The following is a 27,703-nucleotide window of genomic DNA, read 5'->3' as shown; positions in this document are numbered from 1 at the left end:
ACTGTTATCTTCAAACTTCAGCGAACAAGTAATCCAAATGGTAATTTTACTGCGTACAAAAAAAATAAAAAAATAAAAAATACATGGCTTGGACCAATATGGTTATATTTAATTTTCCATAGTGGTATAGGCATAGTTTTAGGCTCCCATGCCTGCTGGGCTATTGTGTGGATGGATAAAAAGCTGTTGGGGGGAGGAGGAGGGGAAGGCGAGTAGATAAGAGGGAGAAGTGGTTTATTGGCTGTCTGCTGCCACTAAATCTTATTTTTTCTCAACCAGAAAAAAAGAGGACTTGTCGTTTGTGTTGCAGGCCTTAAAGCAACAACTTCGCAACCCCAGGAGCGACGGGAGATGACATGATTATCGTGGAACGGGCCCACATTTCCATTCTCCAGCGCCTACGGCGAGCTCATTGAGTCTGCAACCAGCGTCCGACATGGGGAAGGAGGTAAACGGCGTTTCGCGGAGCCGGTTTGAGGTGAGTTAACGTATGTTGACTTGACAGTCAGCGACTCGGACGGGACCGAGCCATTAGAGGCGTTAGCATGCGGTTCCGAACAATGGCTGTCGCTGTAATTATTTTTAAAACGGCGTTGCAGCTTCCGCAGTCGGTGTTTAGGATTAGGTCAAAACACTGTTGTTTTTGTTCGGGCAACACACGTCCGAGGCCTTGTGTTTCATCTTTCTGGGGACTCACAGCGTTATTTGCCATCTAACACCGCATTTCTTTCTCGGCTAAAGGCTAAACCTGGTGCTTAAAATGTTCACTTCTTTATATTTGCGCCGTCAAAACAAAGACAACGAGGCCACGGAGCACGCCGAAGCATAACTTTCATAGTTTGAGTCATGAAAATTGTTTTCAGTCGACCAAACTAAACAGCTTTTCCTCTGTTATAAATATATTAGAATGTAATATATGTACGGCTTTTGTTTGGGCTAACCCGATATTTGTGTATAACTGTGGTCGGTGTGGTGGTAAGGGGGGCCTCTGCTCGTAAGAGTTACCCTCATTTACAAACAAATGAGTCTAAACTGCCTCAATATAACCTGCGTTGATAAGAAGGACGACCACCGGGAGATAGACGCAGAAAGTAATCGGAAGTATATCCAGAAACTTTGCATTAGTTGACTATCTGTGTGAGATGTTTACATATACCACGTATCTCCGGTGACATTGGCCGGTGTAGCCAGTTGATGTTGTTTAATCCCCAGCTAGCATGGGATTTGTGTGTGGTTTTATTTATTTTTAACGGTGCAACAGCTGACTACTCAGAAGATTCAGGCCGTTTTACCTTCTGGCCCAACAGCTGCGGCCAGCTTGCTGAAGCTAACTGGAATTCTGACAGAAAGAAACCGGAAATGGCTGAACTGGGTCTAAAGTATAAAAGTGTTTCAAGGGGATAAGTAGGTTAACATTTGCTGCATTATATTTGTGATGTAATGTTAAGAGTGCAATGTGTTTGTGTAGTGTACCCCCTCTGTCCAAACCCTCCTTGAGCATTTATGCTTTTTTAATTTTATTTTTGCAAATTTTGCACCCCTATTCTGTCCCTAAACCTCTCTGTACCTTTTGTGGACCTAAACTATTTTCTATTAGTTTGTTTTTAAGATGGTTAAATATTTTCACAACTTATTGACATGAATAGCAGTATTAGTATAATATATCAGGATTCATTTTCTTTTTGAAAACTATGTTATACTCCATTAACTTTTGTTCTGATTGCTGAAAATGGTAGATATTATTTATTGAAGTTGTCTAACCACACTTTTTTTTTTTTTTACTGTAGACTGTGTGCTTTATAGAAAATTACTTTGAAAAGTGTTTAGCAGTTGCGAAGTGATGCATGATTAACACTAAACATCTTGTGGCAAGGAGCTACATCTGAAAAACTGGGCACAAAATGGCAAAGGGGAAAAAATTAGCTCTGTTGGCTGAACCAGCCTGCTGGAAACATCGAATCAGGAATATGTAAACCAATTCCTTAATGACTGTATGACTTTGATAATTAGTTTCTAGGCACACACTGTGACTGCCTTATTCAGACAGTATATCAGAATGGGCTTTATGGCAAAGTAGTTTTTTAATCATCAGAGTTAAAGATTGTTTTTTTTTTTTTAAATAGTTGTAGCAGTTTTAGAAACCATTGATTTAATTTAGAGTAGCAGACAGTATAGGGTCAAAATGCCAGTATATAGACTGTCCACAAGTTGAGCTCCTCCTTGGAGAATTATTTTAAATTCCATATCAGGAAATACCTTTCAGCATACTGTATTCTTGTCAGTCAGCCAATTCTTGGGTATTTGCTGTCTGCCCTCAGACCTCATGCTTATGGGCCATGGTTTGAAAGAAATTGCTGCTTTTACAACTTTTGTTTATATATATCTTTTTAATGTTCAGCCGCATAGTGTCTATAACCAAATGTCCAAATTGTTGGGTAATGATAACCTACTTAATTAGACTTTAAAAATATCTGGTGAAATCCCTCATTGTTAAGGTTTCGCCAGTTTTAGTATTATGTCAACATTCGATTTAAAATGTAAGGTGAAACTTTTATTTCAGGTAATTATTAGTCTCAAGACTAATAGACCTCAGTGCAAAAGGTAAATGTTTCCTCGACTTTTACTTTGAAATGCCTCATCGGAAGTTGTCCTATATTCACATGCAGTCTTTGTGTGCTGGCTCATAACCCAAACAACCTAAGCTGTATTTCCTTCTCTTGAAAAACTTTCATTTGTAAATATTCTTCATCGAAGACCTAACACAGCAACTAAAAAGTTTTTTTTTCCTTCATGCCAGCAATGTGGACAAAAGCTGTTTTGTTTCTAGAACTGTATGTCTATGTGTTTTAGGTAACTAAAATTTTGGGAATAATAGGTTTGTTTATGATGGGCTGTTTGTAAAGAGTTTATAAATTAAATGTGGTTGTTTGCTGAGTTGTGTATAATCTCGACTAATTATTGGCTACAGATATGCTAAAAGCTATGGTATCATTAACCCTAACGTTTTCTGTCAATCCACTTTTATGGTTTAACTTTTTTTTTCTCCAAATGTGATGACAAAGAGACTACTATGGTAACTTGAGCTGTATGGAGCTTATAGTAAAGAAGTACTAACCTTCCCACACCTGTTGCTGGGCACTCCCTGTCAGCTGGCTGAAAGAAAGCTACTACAGTTTTTCCTCTCTTACAAATGAGACAAATTTGATTGATTTGAAATATTCCCAGTTATGAAAGACACATGCAGTGATGTTTAAAACTAAAGGATTATCAAAGCAGCAGTTTTTTAAAACTGCAATTGGGAAGCTTCGAGCAGCAAAATCTTTTTAAGTCTCCTTGCCACTTGAGCATGTAGATTAATTAAGCAACTAATACAGGCTTCCTTTATATGGAAGCAAATCGTTACCATATTTCAAATGAAAAAGCATTTCCAGAAATGCTTTTTTATTTTAAGAATGCGGCTGCATTATTTGACCCATAAATAAAATTAGTAATCATTCATCCTATTTGCATTTTCTTCTTCACGACTGCACATGTTATGCCATAATCAAAAAGAAAACAAAGCAGACATTGCTTTTTGGTTTTTGTGGTCTGCCCGCAAAGTCCTGCCCAGAACTCAAAAACGAAAAAGCATTCCGAGCGGCGGTCGCAGCAGAGTGACGTCAGCAGCCGCTCTTCCTCAGCTCCCTGCTGACCGAGCTACCCAGCTTGTTCGGTAGGGGGCGCTGTGCACTTCTGCATTGCATTACATTGCAAACGTGCAGAGAAATTGATTGAATTGCAGCAGGGCCGAGCACCATTTGTGGCAGTGGCAGGCAGAACTGGTAGTTCCGGTGGCAGGCTGTGGCATCCTCGTGGCAGCCTTATGGCCTGGGACATCCAGCGTGTTTTTAAGCAGTCAGTCAGTCAGTCATTTTCTACTGCTTATTCCATAGTGGGTCGCGGGGGAGCTGGTGCCTATCTCCAGCAGTCTATGGGCGAGAGGCAGGGTACACCCTGGACAGGTCGCCAGTCCATCGCAGGGCAACACACAAACAACCACACACACACTCATTCATACACCTAAGGGCAATTTAGAGTTACCAATTAACCTAAAAGTCATGTCTTTGGACTGTGGGAGGAAGCCGGAGTACCCGGTGAGAACCCACGCATGCACGGGGAGAACATGCAAACTCCATGCAGAAAGACCCCTGGCCAGGAATCGAACCCAGGACCTTCTTGCTGCAAGGCAACAGTGCTACCAACTGCGCCACCGTGCAGCCACTGACTGACTGACTGTTTTTAAGCATTTATTTATAATTTTCTTTGAGTGACAATTCAGAATAGCCGCTCGTGCTCTATAATAAACCGGCTGTTTGTGCAATAAATCTTCGTCATCCTTTCAACACGTCACACATACAGGTCCTTCTCAAAATATTAGCATATTGTGATAAAGTTAATTATTTTCCATAATGTCATGATGAAAATTTAACATTCATATATTTTAGATTCATTGCACACTAACTGAAATATTTCAGGTCTTTTATTGTCTTAATACGGATGATTTTGTCATACAGCTCATGAAAACCCAAAATTCCTATCTCACAAAATTAGCATATCATTAAAAGGGTCTCTAAACGAGCTATGAACCTAATCATCTGAATCAACGAGTTAACTCTAAACACCTGCAAAAGATTCCTGAGGCCTTTAAAACTCCCAGCCTGGTTCATCACTCAAAACCCCAATCATGGGTAAGACTGCCGACCTGACTGCTGTCCAGAAGGCCACTATTGACACCCTCAAGCAAGAGGGTAAGACACATAAAGACATTTCTGAACGAATAGGCTGTTCCCAGAGTGCTGTATCAAGGCACCTCAGTGGGAAGTCTGTGGGAAGGAAAAAATGTGGCAGAAAACGCTGCACAACGAGAAGAGGTGACCGGACCCTGAGGAAGATTTTGGAGAAGGGCCGATTCCAGACCTTGGGGGACCTGCGGAAGCAGTTGACTGAGTCCGGAGTAGAAACATCCAGAGCCACCGTGCACAGGCGTGTGCAGGAAATGGGCTACAGGTACCGCATTCCCCAGGTCAAGCCACTTTTTAACCAGAAACAGCGGCAGAAGCGCCTGACCTGGGCTACAGAGAAGGAGCACTGGACTGTTGCTCAGTGGTCCAAAGTACTTTTTTCAGATGAAAGCAAATTCTGCATGTCATTCGGAAATCAAGGTGCCACAGTCTGGAGGAAGACTGGGGAGAAGGAAATGCCAAAATGCCAGAAGTCCAGTGTCAAGTACCCACAGTCAGTGATGGTCTGGGGTGCCGTGTCAGCTGGTGGTGTTGGTCCACTGTGTTTTATCAAGGGCAGGGTCAATGCAGCTAGCTATCAGGCTTCCATCTGCTTAAAAGCTTTATGGAGATGAAGATTTCATTTTTCAGCACGACCTGGCACCTGCTCACAGTGCCAAAACCACTGGTAAATGGTTTACTGACCATGGTATCACTGTGCTCAATTGGCCTGCCAACTCTCCTGACCTGAACCCCATAGAGAATCTGTGGGATATTGTGAAGAGAACGTTGAGAGACTCAAGACTCAACACTCTGGATGAGCTAAAGGCCGCTATCGAAGCATCCTGGGCCTCCATAAGACCTCAGCAGTGCCACAGGCTGATTGCCTCCATGCCACGCCGCATTGAAGCAGTCATTTCTGCAAAAGGATTCCCGACCAAGTATTGAGTGCATAACTGTACATGATTATTTGAAGGTTGACGTTTTTTGTATTAAAAACACTTTTCTTTTATTGGTCGGATGAAATATGCTAATTTTCTGAGATAGGAATTTTGGGTTTTCATGAGCTGTATGCCAAAATCATCCGTATTAAGACAATAAAAGACCTGAAATATTTCAGTTAGTGTGCAATGAATCTAAAATATATGAATGTTAAATTTTCATCATGACATTATGGAAAATAATGAACTTTATCACAATATGCTAATTTTTTGAGAAGGATCTGTAATGCTATTTATTTTCCATGTCAAGTAAATACAATCACCTTATGTTATGGGTCTAAAGCTGTTTATTAAATAATAATAATCAATAATGAAATCATTATTTAAAGGTAACAGGCTATAACAATAATGACAACCCATTTGCCGATAATCAGCATCAGCTTCCACAAAAACAGCGGCAATATATTGGCAAGTTTTACGGCCGGTCTGGCACCTTCTGGCATCCTCTCGGAATCCCCTGCCATCCTGCGGCACGCTGTTGCAGTTCCGGTGGCAGGCTGTGGTGGAATTGCCACAGCCAATGCAGACGTGCACAGCGCCCCCTACCGAACAAGATGGGTAGCTCGGTCAGCAGGGAGCTGAGGAAGAGCGGCTGCTGACGTCACTCTGCTGCGCCCGCCGCTCGGAATGCTTTTTTGTTTTCGAGTTCTGGGCAGACCACAAAAACGAAAAAGCAATGTCTGCTTTGTTTTCTTTTTGATTATGGCATAAAATGTGCAGTCGTGAAGAAGAAAATGCAAACAGGATGATTGATTACTAATTTTATTTATGGGTCAAATAATGCAGCCACATTCTTAAAATGAAAAAGCATTTCTGGAAATGCTTTTTCATTTTCAAATTTTACATTTCAAATTGAATTTTGGTATCTTATTTGCTGGGGCATATTTTGAAAAATAAATCTTAAATGTCTTTTTCTTTTTAATTAAGTGAAAGAATGAGCAGTCTTGAAGAAGAAAATTAAAATGCAAATAGGATGATTGATTACTAATTTTATTTATGGGTCAAACAATGCAGCCACATTCTTAAAATGAAAAAGCATTTCTGAAAGTGCTTTTTCATTTGAAATATGGTAACGATTTGCTTGGTACTTTATAAAGAGCCAAGTGGTCGTAATATATAATATTCTGCACAATAAGACACTTTAAATTGTCCACTTCAACGAGTGTTTTTGCTCTGTTTGTTTAAGTCTATGTATTATGACAACACCCATTCACATATTTATAACTTTAGAAAATAATCAGTTTGTTAAATTATTTTAGCAGCCATATGAATACTTGTCGCTTTTCAGTTTTTAAATAAAAGCAACTAGACGATAAATAACTCTCATACCATGAAAATCTTATACTGACCAATGCATAGACTTAATACTGGCTCATTTCTTGACTTCCTGATTATTAATTGGTCTGTGTTAAGTGAGTTAAAGGGAACATGCCGCCCTATAAGGGGAAGCATCTGTGTCTGTAAAGAAACCTAAAGAAAAATTGCTCAATTTGTCTTTGAAAGATTACAAGAAAATCTAACTTCTTTTAAGCCAAATGTATAGAAATGAGAAGAGTACTTTAGCAAAGGACCGTATTTGTTTTTATCCCAATTAAAAAATAACTGTTGCATAGTAATGCATATTTTTACACATTTTATCACAGAGACAGTTTGTGTGTCTTATTCCATAGATTCCTAGACAAAAATGATTTTAAAATGAGAGATGGTAAATGTATACATTACATATTCTCCCATTTGATCCATTTTCAGCGAAGGAATAGTACCGTACTAAAATATTTTAAAGTCATTTCTCTGTGCTTCACTGTGATCTTTAGCTAGAGGTTGCAGCTTTTTAAGCTTTCTCCTAGGCTTGCTTTACTGATTATAGTTGACCAGTGGAGACAGCATAATGCTTTTATTCATGCTGCATCAGGTTCATTTTATGTTGGATTACAAAAGGGGACAGTGTATGCCTGGTAAACACGTGCATCTGCCTCCTTGGAAATGGCCCTGGATTATTTGGCTGAAAAAGAAGTACTCTGGAAAGGCGAGCTGTCACAGCCGGTTTGCCCCAAATCCAAACAGCGAATGTCTGTCCCTTCTTTCTCCCTCAAAATTTTACACATCCCTTGTATAGACAGCTGTGTGTGTGCGTATGAGACTCATAGAAAGGCTTTGACTGAAGGCTCACTGGCTCTTTAAAAGTCCAGGCATTAATTTTAACCGGCTGACACGTCAGTTTGTTCTGTCTGCTTATGAATGGGTTGAAGTCCCGCAATATCCGAAGCCATTGTGTTGTTTTGGACGCCCGTAATTAAAGTAGCCGGTTGTTGGGTGCTGTAAATTATTCCTATTGTTTAAAGACAATAAATAAACTCCTAATTCAGTTTTAATTCTGGATGGCTGATTTGTTTTACTGACGTACAACAGATCAGGATTAAGAAAATACTAAATTTATTGTTGCAGCAAAGCCCTCGGTGAACCCCTGCTTTGGGTTGGATGTGTTTTTCCACAAGCCTGCGTTGTGAAAAAGGATTGTTGCTTCATCTGCGGGTGCTTCCAAACATCATAGTCTTCCATTCTGCAATCTAGCACAGCCTGACTTTTTCCCAGAAATCAACTGGGTATCCTTTCGTTTTGAGACAGTGGGTTTGTGGAAAACTGCATCTATAATAAATGTTAACTTACAGTTTCTGTATGCTAAGACCTTTGTGTGTTTGTAAGAGAATTAAAGGATTTTATTTGTGGTTTCTCAGTATGTAGTTATTTGTTTGAAATTGCAATAGATGCTTGCAGGAAAAGAGTCGTGTAAGATGCAAACTGGCTGACTCTGGCGTAGACGCCTAGAACTTCCTGACGTGGACAGTTGTGTAAACAGAACATTCAGATAAAATGCATAAAAAATGACAACATGAAAGCAAAGGCCGTTACATCGGGTAGTCCACAAGACAAAGTCTGTTCCTGCTGATTTTCCTTGGGAAAGCCAAATTCCATCTTGTGTGCATCATTACTTCCAGTCAGTCACCAGAATTACAAAAAATTGGCTTTGAATCAATCATCGTCTGCAGATAAGTTTACCTGTCTGTGATTTGGGCTTATTTTTTAGGGGCTAAGTCGCTTTGAGACAAGCCAGCAACACCACTATCCTCTTATTTTGTTTCAGATGTTCACAAATAGTGACGAGGCGGTCATCAATAAGAAGTTACCCAAGGAGCTGTTGCTACGGTGAGTGACATTTCAAAACCCCTGAATCAGCTTATCTGCATGTTTTTTAAGATTTGGGAAGGGGGGTTATGGCATTTTACCTACTTCATACTTCACATTCTCAATTTGAATCAACAAAAGCAAAACCAATGGTACCCATGTGCACCAACCTTTTCTTTCTGTAAGCCTTAAGCACCACATTCACACACACACACAGACATACACACACACACTCTTGTTTTGCTATATGTAGTGAGGACCATCTGTTGACTCCCATTGACTTCCATTGATTTTCAGTCATTTTCAACCCTTTCTATGCCCTAGCCCTGACAATAACCCTAAACCTAACTATTACCAGTGCATGCCTAACCCTAACCTTAACCTAAACTCAATTCACACCTTAGTCCTAAACCTAACCGTTAGCAAAATAGGTCGTGAGGACCAGCAAAATGTCCTCACTTTGGTACAAACGGTCCTCAATTTGATGGTGAAATCGGGAAAATGGTTCTCACTGTGATGCCAAGACAGGAACACACACACACACACACGTGCATTTTGCAATCATATCATGTATGCTGACTTGCCCAACCACCCATTTTCCCTTTTGTTACCCAAGTTGCTCTGCTCTTTGAATGCTATAAGTGTAATTAAAAACAGATGCTGGTGGCTATAAAACATTTAAGTTGATTTCAGACAACAACAAAAAACCTCAAACTCATTCGTAAACAGAAAATGAGCATCATAACTCAAGCCTCAGCCATGCCAGACAATCTCCATGCACTGCGACTGCTTGGCCAAGTGCAGAGCGGCAATTTCTGAGGTAGGCAGATGGTGCTGCAACTTGCTGTTTCCCTAGTTCAACCCACTATGGTTTTCGCTACATTGTAGGGTCCTGTATATATTTAACTTTTGACCCTTTTTTTCTAATAAAACAAAGCTTTCTCACAGTAAGAGGAAGCATCTACTCTGCTTGAATTTAGTGACATCAGCCAATTTACTCACTGCCTGGTGATGTGGGTGGAAGCAGATGCATAGTTGAGCTGAGGGAAACCTACACTCATTTAAGTTCTTGGCAGTGACGCAAATGTTGTTTAGTGGCTTAAGATTTATCCTGGATGAGAAGCAACCCTACATGTGTGTGTGTGTAGTGATCTTTCCTGGTTGGCACATCTTAGTCCTCACCTTTTCTTCTCCAGATAAATTATTTTTGCCATATGTTGGACTATAAACCATCAGACCATCTACTGTCCTTTCTTATTTTGTCTGTGGGATTTTAGCTTGTTCTTAATGGTTTTCTTGGACAGATATGGTGTCTTTTGCTGTTGTTTTCCTAATATCGTTGCCCCACTGAGTGCAGATGTACACGTACCTATCCACTGTCAGTGTTGAGCATACTGTGCTAGCAGTGGATGATATGGACTTAATTTTATCATGATAACAGACTTGGAGAAAAACACCCAGCTTCTCTCATTATTGTTCTTGGGGATTTTAACAGTGCAAACCTCTCCTATGAATGTTTAAAATACAGACAGCATATTTAGTGTCCCACCGGAGATTAGAAACACTAGACCTCTGTAACACAGCTTAAAAATATGCATATCGCATTTTCACTAGAGAAGCTTTGGGACTTTCTGACTACTGCCTGCTTCATCTCATTCCAATCTATAGGCAGAAATTAAAAACTTCTAAGGCTGTGGTTCGGACTGTTGGGAAGTGGACGGAGCTGTCAATGCAGATGATACAGACCTGCTTAAACTGCACAGATTGAAGTGTTTTTTGAAGTTTCCGCCTCTGATCTGCTGAAATACTTCCTACATGAGTTTTTGTCAAGACGTTTGCAGCCCAAGACCTTTCCCATATACAAAAACCATACATCATGGTTCACTTCACATCTGAGGAAGCCGCATAGGACTAAAGAAGCACTGAGTACTTGGCCCTGCAGAATCTACAGGATCTGGGTATACCGGATTTTTGTCTGTTTGTGGATTTTTCTCCATACTCCTCCTTTCTCTTTACAAAAATGAATGCACCTCAGCAGACCTGTCTGTGAAACTCTTGACGTTTGCAGATGACAACACTGTTTGTCATTGGTATGTTCCAGGACATTGACGAGTCTGCATACAGTCAGGTGTGGATCACTGGTGCTCTCAGAATCATCTGGAGCTTAACCTGCTCAAGACATTGGAGATGATGGTGCACTTTCAGCGAACACCCCCCACACTGCCTCCCCTCACCATCCTCAACAACGCTGTGCCTACTGTGGATCACTTCCAGTTCCTAGGAACAACCTTTTCTCTGGACCTTAGATGGTTCTCACACCTTCTAAGGTCTGGAAAAAGGCTCAGCAGTGACGGTACTTCCTGCGGCAACTCAAGAAATAAAGCCTTCCACAGGAGCTGCTGGTCATCTTCTATGCCGCCATAATTCAGTCTGTCCTGTGTTCATCCATCCCTGTACGGTTTGGCTGAGTCACAAAACGGGACGGATCCAGACTGCAACGAACAATTAGGTCTATAGAGAGGATGATCAGGGCTGACCTTTTCTCCATTTAAGACTTGTACAGGTCTAAGCTCGGGAAAAAGGCAGCTAATATCTCTGCAGACCCCACACACCCTGCACACAAACTGTTTAGACCTTTACTTTCAGGTTGGTGCTACAGAGCACTATTCACAAAATCCAGCTGCCAAAAAGACAGTTTCTTTCCCCAGGTGTTCACTCTGATAAACATTTACCGGTCAGAGTGTCCTGATCAATTCCATGCATATTTGCACTAATTAAACCATGTTTTTGTATTTGCGAAAACACTGTATACATATATACAATAAAAACACGCATTTTATTTGCCTTCTTATATATTTATATTTAAAATGTCTTCATTAAGAGCACAAAAATCAAAGTCAAATTCCTTGTTTGTGTGCACAAACGCGGTGAATAAAACTGATTTAGATTATATTTTGTGGTATTTTACTATGATAACAATAAAACTAACATAAAAACCTACTGTTTACAAATTCACAGCAATCATAGCCACTCAAATACAGGTTTTAAAAAACATGCCCATTTTTAAATGGGCTTCTGCCTACGCCGATTTGTCAAACAGTCCTTTAGAGAAAATGATCCTGGTGCTTACTGGACGCTCTGGGATGTCCTGAAAGCTTCTTACTGCAATTGATCCTCTCACTATATCACTGTGAAGTTTTTAATGATTTGTGTATGCTTTCGATATAACTATTCTCAAATGCAGTTAGCTGACAAAAATACAGTGAAAAGGAGGTTTTCCAAAGGACTTATATGCATCTAATCACTGCGAAGATAATTTGCCAACATGTTGAGCTGTCATGGTCTGTCAGACAGACGGATAGATAAAAACTGAAGCAACATTATCTAAACCCCACATTTGCAAATTCCAGCTACAGGGATCAGAGGCTCTAACTGGTTCCTGTCTGTCTTCCAGAATCTTCTCCTTTCTGGATGTGGTGACACTCTGTCGATGTGCCCAGGTCTCACGTGTGAGTCTGTGTTTACCTTTTGCATATCTGCATGTTTTCTGCATGTGTGAGTAGCTGGAAAGCATAAGACAAACTTTGATTCTAAATGTCTGTTTCTCCCTCTTCGCTCTCAGTCCTGGAATGTCTTGGCCTTGGATGGCAGCAACTGGCAGCGAATTGACCTCTTTGATTTTCAGAGGGATATTGAGGTGAGCAAATCCTAAGTGACTAACTTACCGTTTATGTCGATCACTTAAGATGTTACTGAGAAGCTAACAGAAAGTCATAGACGTGATAGATAATAATTATTTGGGTTTTGTTGCAGGGTCGAGTGGTGGAGAACATTTCAAAGCGATGTGGAGGCTTCCTTAGAAAACTGAGCTTGAGGGGTTGCTTGGGTGTTGGTGACAACGCCTTGAAGTGAGTTTGGCCGAAAATCTGGGCTAATCAAAAATTTTGTTTTAGTGCAAACATTCAACAGGAAGAATTTGTACTGTTTAACTGCTGTTATATCGATGCGCCTCTTCAGGACCTTTGCACAGAACTGCAGGAATATTGAGCTTCTTAGCCTGAATGGCTGCACCAAGATTACTGACAGGTATGTGTTTGGCTCATGTAGCAGTGCTGTAACACACTTTCTTCTTGACAATGCGTACTTGTTTCTCCATTTCTACAGCACGTGTAATAGCCTCAGTAAGTTCTGTCCAAAGCTAAAGCACCTGGACCTTGCCTCTTGTACCTCAATCACCAACCTGTCTCTTAAAGCTCTCAGGTACGTTGCGTCCGTACAGGGTCGTTTGTGTTTGCAGAATGTACAGTGATATACCCACCTCTTAAAATCTTTTGAGATGTAAAAAATAAGACCTTAATAAATCATTTAGTCGCTATGACAAATTAATCTGTTTGGGGACAAATAAAAATAACAACAAAAGGGATGTTTGTGATAAACGTACCTTTGGGAATAGTCCAGAGGTTTAAGTGTGATTTCATCAAGCCATAACGCATACCTTTACAAGCGTTTGGGACATTTTACACAGGCTGGCTGGTACATATGTAAAATGAGATCATTTTAACCTCATTACTTTGTAACACCATGTCTTAAGCTAAGGGATGCTAATGTTGGGACAACCCCAGTAGGGGAGTTAATCCCAGTTTTTCCCCATTAGAATTTCTTTTTTTTCTCTGGTAAATCAGATTCAGTTTAATTGATGATAGGTGTGAACTCAGGAAGACTCAATGCTGAAATTGAAATGAAAGCTGCTTTAGAAAGTTGTAGTTTAAGGACCTTTTTTATATACACAGTACTCTGCAAAAGTTTTAGGCAGGTGCGAAAACATGTTGCAAATACAGAATGCTTTCAAATATGGAAGTGTTAATAATTTATTTTCATCAATCAACAAAATGCATTGAATGAACGAAAGAGAAATCTAAATCAAATCAATATTTGGTGTGACCATCCTTTGCCTTCAAAACAGCATCAGTTCTTCTGGCTACACTTGCACACAGTTTTTGAAGGAACTCGGCTGGTAGGTTGTTCCAAACATTTTGGAGAGCTAACCACAGATCTTCTGTGGATGTAGGCTTCTTCATCCTTCTGTCTCTTCATGTAACCTCAGACACATTCGATGTTGAGATCAGGGCTCTGTTGGGGCCATACCATCACTTCCAGTAATTCTTGTTCTTCTTTAAGCTGAAGATAGTTCTTAATGACTTTGGCTGTATATTTGGGTTTTCTCACTTAGCATTTTGTAAATTGATAAAAATAAATAATCATCATTTATGTTTCTGAAAACATTCTTTGTTTACAGCATTTTTTCACACTTGCTTAAAACCTTTGCACAGTACTGTATATTTTTTTCTTGCTTCAATATTAATTTTACAGACTGGCATTAACCTTAGAAAAACAATAGAAATTATTTTGAGAAAACACTATATTCTGGTTCTGAATGGCTTTGCTGCTGTACTGCCTCTCATTTGTTCTCACCACACTTCTGTTAGTGAGGGTTGTCCTCTGCTGGAGCAGCTGAACATCTCCTGGTGTGATCAGGTCACAAAGGATGGCATCCAGGCTCTGGTGCGCTCTTGTCCCGGACTTAAAGGCCTTTTCCTTAAGGGCTGCACACAGGTACTGCTGAGGGTGCTGAATGAGCTGCAGATGGTTTTATTCAGTGTGAAATTATATCAGCAGAGCACTGCTTTGGAAATAAGATATTCTATTGGTTTCTCAGAATAACACCAGTTCCTTGTATTGATTTCTTATTAAATATAAGCAAACATATATAGTAGCTTTCTGTTCAGCAGGGGATGTTTCTGGTAAAAGACATGGCGATCACTATTTACAGCAAGCATAATGTTGTATACAGCCATTTTATTAACAGTCAACAACCTTGCATTTAAAGATGGTTCAAGGTGTCGGATCACTCTAAGTGTTAAACGAGTTCTTTGAAAGGCTGCGTTCAAGTATTTTGTAAAAACAGATAGGTGCCATTTAACACCTGATCATCTAATTATTGTCAATTCCCCCCCTAGCTTGAAGACGAGGCCCTGAAGCATATCGGGGCACACTGTCCAGAGCTGGTCACACTCAACCTGCAGACATGCTCAGTAAGTGCACTTGCAATGACAGGACGTTTGTTTTCAAATGCAAGGAATATTTCATGTTGCTATGACTTAAGATGCATCTTACAGTGTATTGAAGAAGCTCTGCATTGATGCTGCAGAAAGTTTGTTAAAGACATTCTTTAATGGCTTATGGAGCAAGTAGTTCAGCACTTTGTGTTCTCTATATTCTCAAATACCGCGATAAAGTTAGCTGACTGTTCAATTGTCCTTAAGGTACAGCTACAGGGAAAAAGCTTTGTTCAGTGTCCTTAAGAAATGAATAACATCATTATCTTAAGGTATTTAGTGTTTATTTTCTCTGACAAACTTGATACGCTACCAGTCTGGTGCTCAGCAGCCGTCAAACAACACATGGATCATTGTGATAAAGCATCAATGTTCAGGGAGGATTTCCCCCTTAAACTTAAGAGTAACTTGTAATACCATATGTCACATGTGCTGTAAAAGTCCTCATCCTGCTTCCTCCAAAATGCTTTCCAGTCATCTATAACTCTTAAGTCCTGAATAGTTCTTAATGTGTTATGCTAATGCATCTTATATAAAGGTCACGACTCAAGCAGGGGAGATTTGGTACCGCACTCACACTCCCATGCTTTGAATACATTCAGTGTGTTATGTGCTTATAATTAGGCTTAGATGAGAGCCAGACCACTTTATCATTTTATGAAATTATTGCAGAAGGTAAGTTCAGTTTCTGTAGATATTTAGATACTGCTCATGGTTTATTTTGTTTAACTTCTGAAGTAAAAATAACTGAATGCAGTTTTTAATGACATCTGCATTTTTACGGCAAATGCAAATACAGTTTTGCACATTTAGTGCCACACTTACTCCTCCTACTGGAATCTAACAGATAAATCATCACTCTTATGCAGTTATGAAAGTATCAAATTAGATGTTTTATTCTCCTGGACTGGATCAGTCCAGTAGAACAATGGAGTATGGGGCATTATTTGTTTTTCCCGGATTTATTTTTCTCCCACTGTCAAGAAGATAAAATCTATCATTAATCTAAATCTCTGAGTAATAGCTGAAACAAGATAAAGGCTTTTAAAATGTATTTATTTCAAAAATATTAACATAGTTTCCAATGATGTTTGATCCACCACATTAAACCTTGAGTTTAAATATTTTTGGCGTTTGGTATTTTTTCAAATGATGACCTTATTTAAGGGAGAAGCTGCCCATACCAACCCAGCCCACCTCGAAACCTGAAAACTGCATCATTCTCATCGGCAGCAAATTGCCATCAAGTGTTTGTGATAACCGGCAGCGAGTCTTTCACATCGCCATCAACGAATTTTGGTCCACTCTCCTTTGCAGAATGGTTTTAATTCAGAACACTGGTTTTTGGGCACATTTCAGGTTATGTGAAAGCATCTTTGTCGGATTTAATTCCAGACTTTTACTAGGCCAATGTAGAAACACTTTTTGTGAAATTGCTGGTGTGCTATGAATCATTGTTCCGCTGTATTACTTAAGTGCTCTTGAGTTTAGCGTCATCAGCTGATGGCCGTACAGTCTTCTTTAGGATGTTCTACTAGAGAGCAGAGTTCATGGCTCCATCATTTACAGCAAGTCCTGAAGCCTAAAGAGCCCCAGACAGTCACGCTCCCACGACCCTGTAGGTATGTTCATTTTTCAAATGCTGTGCTAGTTTTACACCAGTTTTACTGGGAGGCAGACCTTCAAACGGGTTTACTTTTCTTTGGTATTTTCCCAAAAGTCTTGGGGTTAATGAAAATTATTATTATTATTTTTTTTATTTTTTAAGCAAATGCGAGCTGGACCTTGTGTTCCTTTTGCTCAGTAGGTATTTTCACCATGGACCATGGCCATTTTTGCTTCTTTTTGTTGAGTCCTGAATGCTGAAGCCTGTTGTGCTTTAGATATTGTTTTTGGGTTCTTTTAATATCTTTTAGAGGAATCATCTATGCACTCTTCGACTCATTCTGGTAGGTTGTCTCATGTTTTCTCCATTTGTGAATAACTGCCCTTAATGTGGTGCACTAGAGGCCCAAAGTCTTGAATCCTTTACAGACAGATGGGCTTTGTTTCCTATCTGTTCTTGGATTTCTTTAGATTGTGGGCACGATTTGTAGCTTTTTGAGATCTTTTATCCAGCTTCATGTTGTCTGACTGGGTCTGAGGCTTTTCTTGATTCTTACAGGTCACAGCTGTGTGGGACTGGTGAAATTGATTAAATAAAACTTTGGTTGGTCGCAATTATTCATGATTTAACAAAGTAGGCAGTTACTGTTTCACAATGTTCCTGACTGGTTTGGACAGCCTATTTCCCTTTTTAAAATGTGAATGAAATCAGCATTTCAAGCTGTTTACTCAGGTTGTCCGATATGAATTTGTTTGATCTGAAAAATGAAAATGTGAATAAAAAGCAGAAACAAAAGAAACCTGTAAGAGGACAAATGCTCTTGCACAGCACTGTACTGTACATGCCTATAACATTCTGTAGCCTTAGTGTCGACAAATGATGTGCAACATACAAGTATTACAAGTCATTCACCAATGATGTTTTCAAAATTTGAAGTATTTGATTTAGGGCTGAAACAATCGGATTAATTGTAATTAACTGTTTATTGAAACAATTGGCAACTAATTTAGTAATCGAATAATCGGTAACAGGAGAATAGAGACTAAAAAATGCCATTTGCAAAAAGAACAACCCAGTTAGGCCAAAATTGCACAAAAAATATATGTATTTGCATTTAAGATGGAAAACCTTTTTTGTTTGTAAATATGCTCAATCCAGAGCTCCTCAAGTGGCACCGTTTTAGCTTCAAATTCTGTATAAAAAAAACTTCTATTAAACACCTTTTGCTATCCAATTATTAATCGATTTATTAAAAAAAACAATTGACCAATTAATTGATTAGCAAAATAATCTTAGTTGTAGCCCTAATCCATTTTTCTTGAGATGGATCTGGTGTTGTGCACAATGTTCTTACGTTTTTGAATGCATATCTACGACGCCAAACACAGTCAGCATCATCATTAATATCATGGCTTCCTCCTGATGTTCATGAAGTGGAGAAGTGAGGGTGTTTACTCTTTGTTTTGATCTGACCCCATGATACTTTAACATGTTATTTTGCTGTTCCAGTTAATTGTGTGCAAATCAAAATATGGCAAAAATGATCCTCCTTGTTAGAATTTGACCGTGCAAAATGCAGCCATGAAGCTTGCTCAGAGTGCATCTGACATCAGTTCAGAAAGAAGACCAGCAACGGGTGCCAGGAGTTGGTTTTAGTCAGGGAGCTTGATACTTCAAATTAGATTTGGACATCTTTAAGTTAATGGGCCACAAACTTATTTATGGCATAAGGTGCATAAAGATCTCTTAGTTGCCATATGATGGAACCAATTGGTACCAGAAGTCACTGACATCTTTTCATTCTGCACCATGTTGTTAAGGTTAGCCCTCCTCATAAAACTGCCCCGTACCCGACATAAAGCTCCATCGTTGCTGGTAATGCTGTCTAATGTTTGTACAAGGCACCCTGTGTTTCTGGTGACCAACACTCACTGTAAGATGCTCCAGCAGCTGCCTGATGTGTTTTAATTACATCTAATTTAAATGTGTTAGTGGTAAATTCTATGTATTCTACTTTTAAATAGACTTTCCTTATGTTACAAATTGCCTGTGTGTTGTTTTTTCTACTACTTCTGATTATTCTGTTGATTTTCTGATCTTTCTGTTTAAGCACGTCTGCCTATATTTTTAATTCGACTTCTAAGAAAAACGCAGGGAAAAACAAAATGCTTTCCTAAGCAGAGTTTGAGTGGAAACATATTTTGTTCTTCATGGCTTGAGAGCACAGCAGAGTAAAAAATTGTAAGGTAAAGATTGTTTGTTTGTTTTTTTGTACCCTCAAATGAGCAGCAGATCACAGATGAGGGCCTCATTATTATTTGTCGAGGTTGTCACCGCCTGCAGTCTTTGTGTGTGTCGGGTTGTGCCAACATCACAGACGCCATCTTGCACGCCCTGGGACAAAACTGTCCGCGTCTAAGGTACATCTGAATACCCGACATAACTGGGAATTTACCAGCTTTTAACACCCTGCAAAAACAAATGTAATTATTTCATAATTTCCTTTTCTTCTCTCAGAATATTAGAAGTGGCTCGCTGCTCACAGCTTACAGATGTGGGCTTTACTACATTAGCAAGGGTAAGAGTGTTTGGCCTTTTGAATGCATGCTAATAAGTATTTTAAAACAGAAGCTTGAGATGTAAAACTGTGGTTTTCTTTCAGAACCAAAAAAAATCTAAGTAAGATTAATTTCGTTGTTTTATTTTCTGCAGAATTGCCATGAACTTGAGAAGATGGATTTAGAAGAATGTGTGCAGGTGAATATAGATATTTAAAGTATGGATTCTACAGTCCAGGGGGGCGATATATATTTAAAGAGTAGGATTTTGTTTTTCCACCTTTTCAACCAGATCACAGATGGAACTTTGATCCAGCTGTCCATTCACTGCCCTCGCCTGCAAGTCCTGGTGAGTCTGGGCTCCCCTCTCCATCATATCTTTGCTTCTTTCACATGTGAAATCACTTCTTTGCTTGTTTTGAGTAACTATGCTGGGGCCGTGGCGCCGCTGTGTTCCCTCAGAGTCTGTCTCACTGTGAGCTGATCACAGACGATGGCATCAGACACCTCGGCAGCGGCCCCTGCGCTCACGACCGCCTGGAGGTGATCGAGCTGGACAACTGCCCCCTCATCACAGACGCTTCATTGGAGCACCTGAAGAGCTGCCACAGTCTTGATCGCATTGAGCTTTATGACTGCCAGCAGATTACACGCGCAGGCATCAAAAGACTAAGAGTAAGTTGTGTTGGCTGACTGTAGTGACTGTTTATTCACACACGTAATGTTCTGTAAACATTCATTTCCTGAAGGCAAAGTATGCCTCTTGTAGTGTGAATTTTTGTTTTTACATTAAAATTAGCCCAAACGTGATTTGAGACTTATTAGATTTGAGACGCTTATCTGCCAAAGGGCTTCGGATGCTTTTTTTTTTTTTTGGTCCTTCACTGGAACTTATTTTTCACTGTATGTAAATACACAAACATCAGTGTATTTCACTGCAATTATGCAGTTATGCAATGATGTGACAAACACAGTGCAAGACTGTTACCTGTAAGTAAAATTATACATGGGTTTTCAAAATGTTTCACAAATTCATCCCCATAAAATGTGACATGAATTTGTATTCAACCCCTCTTAATACTGTAAACCGTGCAACACAACATTAAGTGTCAATCAGCTTTGCACATGTATTTATTGACATTCTTTTTTTTTTTTTTTCAAAATAGCCCTTGCTCAGTTAAATTGAGTGGATTGTGTCTGTGAATCCATAGGTTCTCAGTTGGATTTAGGTCTGGATTTTGTTGTACAGCTGGAAGCTGAACCTCCACCCTACTATGAAGTCTTTAACAACCTTCAACAGGTTTTCTTCTAGGATTGCTGTGTATTTATTTCCATCCATCTTATCAACTGACCAGTTAACCTTGTTGAAGAAAAGCATCTCCATAATAATTCAATCGCCATGTTTCACAGTGGAGATGGTGTGTTCAGGTTGATAAGCTGTGGTACTTTTCCTTCTCACCACGCCAAAAAGTAAACCTTTGTGTCATCTGACCAGAGAACCTTCTTCATGCTTGCAGTTAAATTGAGTGGATTGTGTCTGTGAATCCATAGGTTCTCAGTTGGATTTAGGTCTGGATTTTGCCACAAAGCATTTAGTGGGCAACGCTACTTTGGTTTTTTAGGTTATATCTGTATGCAGCTGACATGGGTGGATATTCAGATTAGACATTGCCCTGCGTTTCATTAATTTAGGTCTTGTATTTCAGTTCTGTCCAGTTGAGATCTGAACGACAGAAGCTGCCCGGTAACCACTCTCCAAAACGTTCTGGGTGCTTGGAGGGGTGATTACTTTATGGTCTGGACTTGTGTTGTATCAGCAAAGGTTTGAAGTATTGAATGTTCATAGGCAATTAGTTTCACTGTTTTAGTAAAGTGGGCTGAATACTGATCCACACTGTTTAGCCTTTTGATGTTTAAAAAACCCATGTCAAGTTTAATCATACTACTTTGTGATGATTAATCCAAAAAGACCCAATGATTGTCTGTCTTTTCTGCGCACAAAGAAGTTAATCAAACAGTATTTTAAACTTGAAGTTATCTAGATCATTTAGAAGAGCCTCCATAATGATTTTGACGGGTCTTGTTTTTGATTTAGTTATAAAATAAACTTCTCAATCTTAATGCTTATTTCCATTGGGTGTCTACGTAAAGCAGCTAAAACTAGCTCCAACACTAACATCACACGCTAATGATTCATGTGATTCAGGTCCATACAGTGTGAAGGTCCATATTTGGTAAGTTTTAAACATGCAGGGCAATATTTTGTGAAGAATCAACAAGTGGGACACAATTTTGAAGTGGAATGAAATTTATTGGATGTGTCAAATTTGTTTAACAAATAAAAAACTGAAAAGTAGGGCGTGCAATATTATTCGGCCCCCTTGCGTTAATACTTTGTAGCGCCACCCTTTGCTGCAATTACAGCTGCAAGTCGCTTGGGGTATGTTTCTATCAGTTTTTCACATCGAGAGACTGAAATTCTTTCCCATTCTTCCTTGCAAAACAGCTGGAGCTCAGTGAGGTTGGATGGAGAGCGTTCGTGAACAGCAGTCTTCAGCTCTTTCCACAGATTCTCAATTGGATTCAGGTCTGGACTTTGACTTGGCCATTCCAACACCTGGATACGTTTATTTGTGAACCATTCCATTGTAGATTTGGCTTTATGTTTTGGATCATTGTCTTGTTTGAAGATAAATCTCCATCCCAGTCTCAGGTCTCTAGCAGACTCCAACAGGTTTTCTTCCAGAATGGTCCTGTATTTGGCCCCATCCATCTTCTCATCAATTTTGACCATCTTCCCTGTCCCTGCTGACGAAAAGCAGGCCCAAACCATGATGCTGCCACCACCATGTTTGACAGTGGGGATGGTGTGTTCAGGGTGATGAGCTTTGTTGCTTTTACGCCAAACATATCGTTTTGCATTGTGGCCAAACAGTTGGATTTTGGTTTCATCTGACCAGAGCACCTTCTTCCACATGTTTGGTGTGTCTCCCAGGTGGCTTGAGGCAAACTTTAAACTAGACTTTTTATGGATATCTTAGAGAAATGGCTTTCTTCTCGCCTCTCTTCCATAAAGGCCAGATTTGTGCAGTGTATGACTGATTGTTGTCCTATGGACAGACTCTCCCACCTCAGCTGTAGATTTCTGCAGTTCATCCAGAATGATCATGGGCCTCTTGGCTGCATCTCTGATCAGTCTTCTCCTTGTTCGAGATGAAAGTTCAGAGGGACGGCCGGGTCTTGGTAGATTTGCAGTGGTCTGATACTCCTTCCATTTCAATATGATTGCTTGCACAGTGCTCCTTGGGATGTGTAAAGCTTGGGAAATCTTTTTGTATCCAAATCCGGCTTTAAACTTCTCCATAACAGTATCTCAGACCTGCCTGGTGTGTTCCTTGGTCTTCATGATGCTCTCTGCGCTTTGAACAGAACCCTGAGACTATCACAGAGCAGGTGCATTTATACGGAGACTTGATTACACACAGGTGGATTCTATTTATCATCATCAGTCATTTGGGACATTATTGGATCATTCAGAGATCCTCACTGAACTTCTGGAGTGAGTTTGCTGCACTGAAAGTAAAGGGGCCGAATAATATTGCACGCCCCACTTTTCAGTTTTTTATTTGTTAAAAAAGTTTGACACATCCAATAAATTTCATTCCACTTCATGATTGTGTCCCACTTGTTGATTCTTCACAAAATATTTGAATCTGTTCACTGATTTTCACCTGTTCACCTGCATGTTTAAAACTTACCAATTTTATGTCTTTATGTTTGAAGCCTGAAATGTGGCAAAAGGTTGAAAAGTTCAAGGGGACCGAATACTTTTTCAAGGCACTGTGTTGTTCCAAGCTGATTTCTGAGTCATTGCACCACCCACATGAAGCTGGTAAACCCAAGCTGGGCTCGTCATCGTTTGATCTCAGGCCTGCCTGGTTGATTTCAAGGCAAATTAATCATAGCATGACTACACTGGCAAACAAGAGTTTGTTGCCACTCCAGTTACATTAACTGGCTGAAGTGATGCTGCCAAAAAGTTTTATTTTTGAGGCATTAACACATTTTCAATTTCTCTTCCTCCCCTCAGACTCATCTGCCTAACATCAAAGTGCACGCGTACTTCGCTCCTGTCACTCCACCTCCGTCCGTCGGGGGCAGCCGTCAGAGGTTCTGCCGCTGCTGCATTCTGCTATGATGCAAAGACAACGCCCTCCCCTCGTACCCGCACCCGCAACCCATTGACACACCTTCTCATCTTCTGTATAAAGAAATGAATACCAAAAGACTTCATGCTGGTGTGTCCGCTCCCCTTCCTTTTTTCTGAGCTTCAGAGAATGGGAGAGAAGCAAACAACCCAACAGGATTCTGGATAAACTTTCTCAAAAATGGTTTTGAATCCCACATCATACATGGATAATGCAGATCCGAACATCAGCACAATCTGTGCTGACTTCAGTATTAGTAAGAGGGGCTATGTGAATAACAGCTGTGTTCATCAGTGCCATAGGATTTTACTTTCAATCAAATGAAGTATGGACAACTGTTTCAAATAAAACTAGGCATTTTACAGAAACCACTCCACCCCACACACACACACACACATTTAACCTTCCAATTCTAGTTTTGAAGTCACTCAAAAGCTACCTCGTGACAGGACTGCACTTGAGTAAGACCAGTGTTTGTTGAGTATGTCTAAATAAAAGCAGCAGTGACGTAGCTGAAAAACTGCCAACACCTCCAACAAATCCACAGCAGCAGAAAACAATTATTTTTGTTCCTTTAAGAGTACTTGCAGCTATTTGCACTTACAGTAAAAAGAAAACAAGCAGACACATTAACTAACATCACATGCTGGCGCTCACAGCTGTTGTCCTCTTACCTCTCTCCGTTACAATCAGCAATCAGATGCTTCAAGATACTGAAGAGAACAGAAAAATAAGTATTTTTCTAAAACTCAGACTCACAAGTGGGGACTTAAAAAGATGCCAAATGTTGCATGTAACTCTAGTCTTTTTTTTAATATAAAATGTAAATATGTAAGGACTGAGAGTCAAAGCCAGCTCAACAGGACAATGATGTAAGACGGGGACATAGATATCTTCCAATCAAAGGAAGATCCGGCAAAGTTCGAGCATGCTTGTCTACATACTGATTTGCTGGAGAGTTTGAGCCAGCTCTCAGTCTTGAGGCGAACTGATGCTGGTCTGTTACAGCTTATGTCGACAAACTTTTTTATTTTATTTTTTTCCTAGAAGAAGGCGTAGATTGGGGGTGGCATCACTACAAGAATTCAAGCTGTCGAAGGACAATGGAGAGATAAAGCCAACTTAAAAAAAACAATCTAAAATTGTCTACTTTCAGTTACTTTGATTTCCTTGAGTTGCTTTTTTTTTTTTTTGAGTGGAGGACAAAGGACGCACGCGCTTGAGGTCGAGAGTCACAACTCCTCAACTCCTATGAGGCCTTGCAGGAGCACCTCTGTCTGTCTGGGACCAGTGACCCTGGAGTTGCTTAAAGGGGAAGCTGACTGAATCTGAGGAGTGCACAATCTTGGCCTGCAGCGGAGGATCTTCTAAAGGACTTCAGCTCCTGGCCCTTTGAAGTATTGAATTACTAAGTCCTGGTTTCACACCTGCTTCATTCTATCTCTTTATATAAATGTTGTTTTTCTCCTTGCTGTAATTTCCCCTGAGTCTTTCCGTCTTGTTTTGCTGTGGTTTGGATTCTGTCTCCGTTGTGTTTGAAGTCATGAGTCCAGTCTCTGCGGAATGAGTTTAAGCCCAATTTTCAATCCTAGTTGATCTGATGGAGTTTGTTTTCATTAAGTTTAAACTCAATGTGTAGCATTTGTCCATGGGAAGTGTTGGCATCAGTGCAATTATACTTTTTTATTTTTTATTTTGTTTAATCTACATACAAGTTTAGGGTGATTATAGTTGAATGTTTTAATCAAGGAGAAGGATCTAAGTGCAGCAGAATGATTTTTTTATTTTTATCCCCATCCAAAACCATTCTTTATTTTGCCTTGTTTTGATAAGAAAACCCTTTACTCATAATGTCCTCTGCCTAACTGCTTCAAACAAAGTGATAAATTACAATATTGGGCACCAATTTAACACGTGCTGCAACAAATTGGCATTAGGAAAATCCAAAATCATGATTCTGTTTAGTGTGAATTTTGTTTCAAAGGAGTTTGATGGGAGGATTTATTAGAGGAGTCAAAAAGCTTAAAGTATGGTGATTAACTCTTTGTGCTCCAGAAGATCAGACCTTGAGCTTGGATGTAGTATCTTCCAATCCTCGAGTTCCAGTGCAGAACAGTGACATGCTTTCAGGCTGCTCCTAGAGGTTTCATGTGCAGCAAGAAAATGTTATTTGATGCTACAAAAAAAGAAAAACACTACAGCTTCCACACTGGACTTATTTTCCAGAACAGTATCAATCTCCTATCTTATCTATCATATCGGAGCTCTATATTCCCTGGTTTACATAAAGGTGGAGTCATCACGCTCCAGTTCTGTTTGTTTAATTCACGTTTTGTCCTAAACACTGGAGTAAGACAGACGAGCAGAAGAAGCTGAATCAACAGTGTCTATGTTGGAAGTAGATTTGACACCTGAGAAAAAAAAAAAAAAAGCAGTTTTCAAAGTGACTGTAGTTCATATGATTACTGTAAATCTTTTCCTTTTTCTTTCTTTTTATAATTAACCATTATAAAGAAATATGTACTTATGAATAAATATATACCTATATTATTAAGACTTGTGTTTTTTATTTTTCCTTGTTGATGGTGATCTAACTCAGTAGATGGCAGCAAAGAACAAGTTATGCTACTTCCTACATTGCTAACTTTTTTTGACCCAGAGTTCAGCAAGTTTATCTGGATTGATTCTCATTTTCACTTCATCCAAAATGTCTGCTTGTGTTTGGTCAACCTCAGCTTCTTTACTAAAACCATTTTGCAAACTAAGTAATTTGAATCAAAATATATTTTTTTGCATGTATTGCCTACATGTTTGTTTCATATTAGAGCTAAACTCTGCTTTTCTTAAGGGTTAATGCAAGCTAATTCAGGGTCCTCTAAAAACCCAACATCCATGTAGTGGGATCTGGAGTGAAGTACCTCCACGCTCAAAGGGTTGAGCAAATGAGCCCAAATAAAAGAACAGTTTACAACATGCATGCATAAATACACCAATTGGCACTGCACAACTGTAAACCAAAGAGATGAATTATAAGTAAGGCTTGCATGAAGCTGTCCCTATGCCACCAACTAGGGAAAGCTGCTACAAAAATCTGAATTAGTTATAAATGTGGGAATTTTGCAAACTTCACTTTATTGCCAGAAGTATGAAGTGACAACTGAGTGACATCCATCCAATTTTTACGCCCGCTTGTGAGATGGTGCTTATCTTCAGAGATCTATGGGTGAGAGGTGGGGTACACCCTGGACAGGTCGCCATGCCATCGCAGGACAACTCGGACACACAGGACAAACAACCATGCACACCTAAGGGCAACTGAGAGAGACCAATTAACCTAAAAGTCATGTTTTTGGACTGTGGGAGGAAGCCAGAGAGAACCCACGCATGCATGGGGAGAACACATTCCCAATCCATAAAGCTTAATCCTTTGCAGTTATACAACTCCTTAGATCTCCTGAGAAGTCTTTCCCCAATGTTTAGAAATGTTTTATGGAAATATTTGACCATTCTTCCTGAAGTCCATTTGTGAGGTGGGGCATTAATGTTTAAGAAGGCCTGGCTCGCTGTCTCTACTCTAATTTATACCAAGGATATTCTATCGCATTGACCTCAGGACTATTTGCAGGCCAGTCAATCCATTTCACACCAAACTCTCATCCATGTCTTTATAAAGTTTGCTTTGTGCACTAGTGTGCAGTCATGTTGAACAGAAAGCCATACATGTCGATGATCTTGCTTTGCTGTGCCCTGGATAAAATAAAGACTTAATTTGGGTGTTAAAATGGTAAAAGTTGCTACACATCCAGTCCTGCTTTTTTAAGTGTTTAAAAAAAGCTGCATATAGTCTCTAATAGTTAAACCATTGTTTACATGTATACAAACTAAATTTCAATTTTTTTCTTCAGTCCACACTGTTCTGCATGTTGTCTCAATAACTTTAAGGTTTCAAAGGCAAGAAACGCCTCAAAAGAACTTCAGTAAACCTACAATATACCTAACATAAAAGGAAACTGAAATGCAAACTAAAACAAACTGATAAAACAAGCTGACAAAATTAGCTTTTTACTGGATAGCTGTTGTAAACTAATGTTTTTAGTTCTGTTTCAAAGGAGCAATGGTATTAGCACATCTCAGCCTTTTAGGGATTTTTTTTCCTGAGCTAAGCAACAAATTTCTATCCTGCCTCCCCAATTAGGTCCAGTACATGAAATACAAAATTAAGCTTTCTCTGATTGGTTCTCCTCATTGAGTCTAGTTGAGTTATGATCCCC

At 39.6% G+C, this 27,703-nt stretch overlaps 1 protein-coding gene across 1 annotated transcript; it reads left to right on the top strand.

Moving 5' to 3' along the window:
* The first annotated feature begins 202 nt into the window (after positions 1 to 202).
* LOC124864831 (F-box/LRR-repeat protein 20) lies at positions 203 to 25,986 on the top strand. The gene is made up of 15 exons (XM_047359766.1): positions 203 to 478; positions 8,904 to 8,965; positions 12,399 to 12,453; positions 12,567 to 12,641; positions 12,758 to 12,852; positions 12,962 to 13,030; positions 13,109 to 13,204; positions 14,431 to 14,557; positions 14,962 to 15,036; positions 18,956 to 19,086; positions 19,184 to 19,244; positions 19,379 to 19,423; positions 19,517 to 19,573; positions 19,687 to 19,899; positions 23,315 to 25,986. The coding sequence occupies exons 1-15, from the start codon at positions 437 to 439 to the stop codon at positions 23,420 to 23,422; spliced, it is 1,311 nt and encodes a 436-aa protein (XP_047215722.1). The 5' UTR covers positions 203 to 436; the 3' UTR covers positions 23,423 to 25,986.
* The last annotated feature ends 1,717 nt before the right edge of the window (positions 25,987 to 27,703 follow it).

This window comes from Girardinichthys multiradiatus, chromosome Y (genome assembly GCF_021462225.1).
Source record: "Girardinichthys multiradiatus isolate DD_20200921_A chromosome Y, DD_fGirMul_XY1, whole genome shotgun sequence".
Classification (NCBI taxonomy): Eukaryota; Metazoa; Chordata; class Actinopteri; order Cyprinodontiformes; family Goodeidae; genus Girardinichthys; species Girardinichthys multiradiatus.
Note: the sequence above shows the minus strand (reverse complement) of the source record. Positions and strands in the feature narration are given on the sequence as shown.

Excerpts from the sequence above, each read along its gene's own strand:
- LOC124864831 (XM_047359766.1), top strand. The coding sequence starts at position 437 with ATGGGGAAGGAGGTAAACGGCGTTTCGCGGAGCCGGTTTGAG. Across the intron at positions 8,966-12,398 it reads CCCAAGGAGCTGTTGCTACG|AATCTTCTCCTTTCTGGATG; the intron begins GTGAGTGACATT and ends TCTGTCTTCCAG. Across the intron at positions 14,558-14,961 it reads TCCTTAAGGGCTGCACACAG|CTTGAAGACGAGGCCCTGAA; the intron begins GTACTGCTGAGG and ends TTCCCCCCCTAG.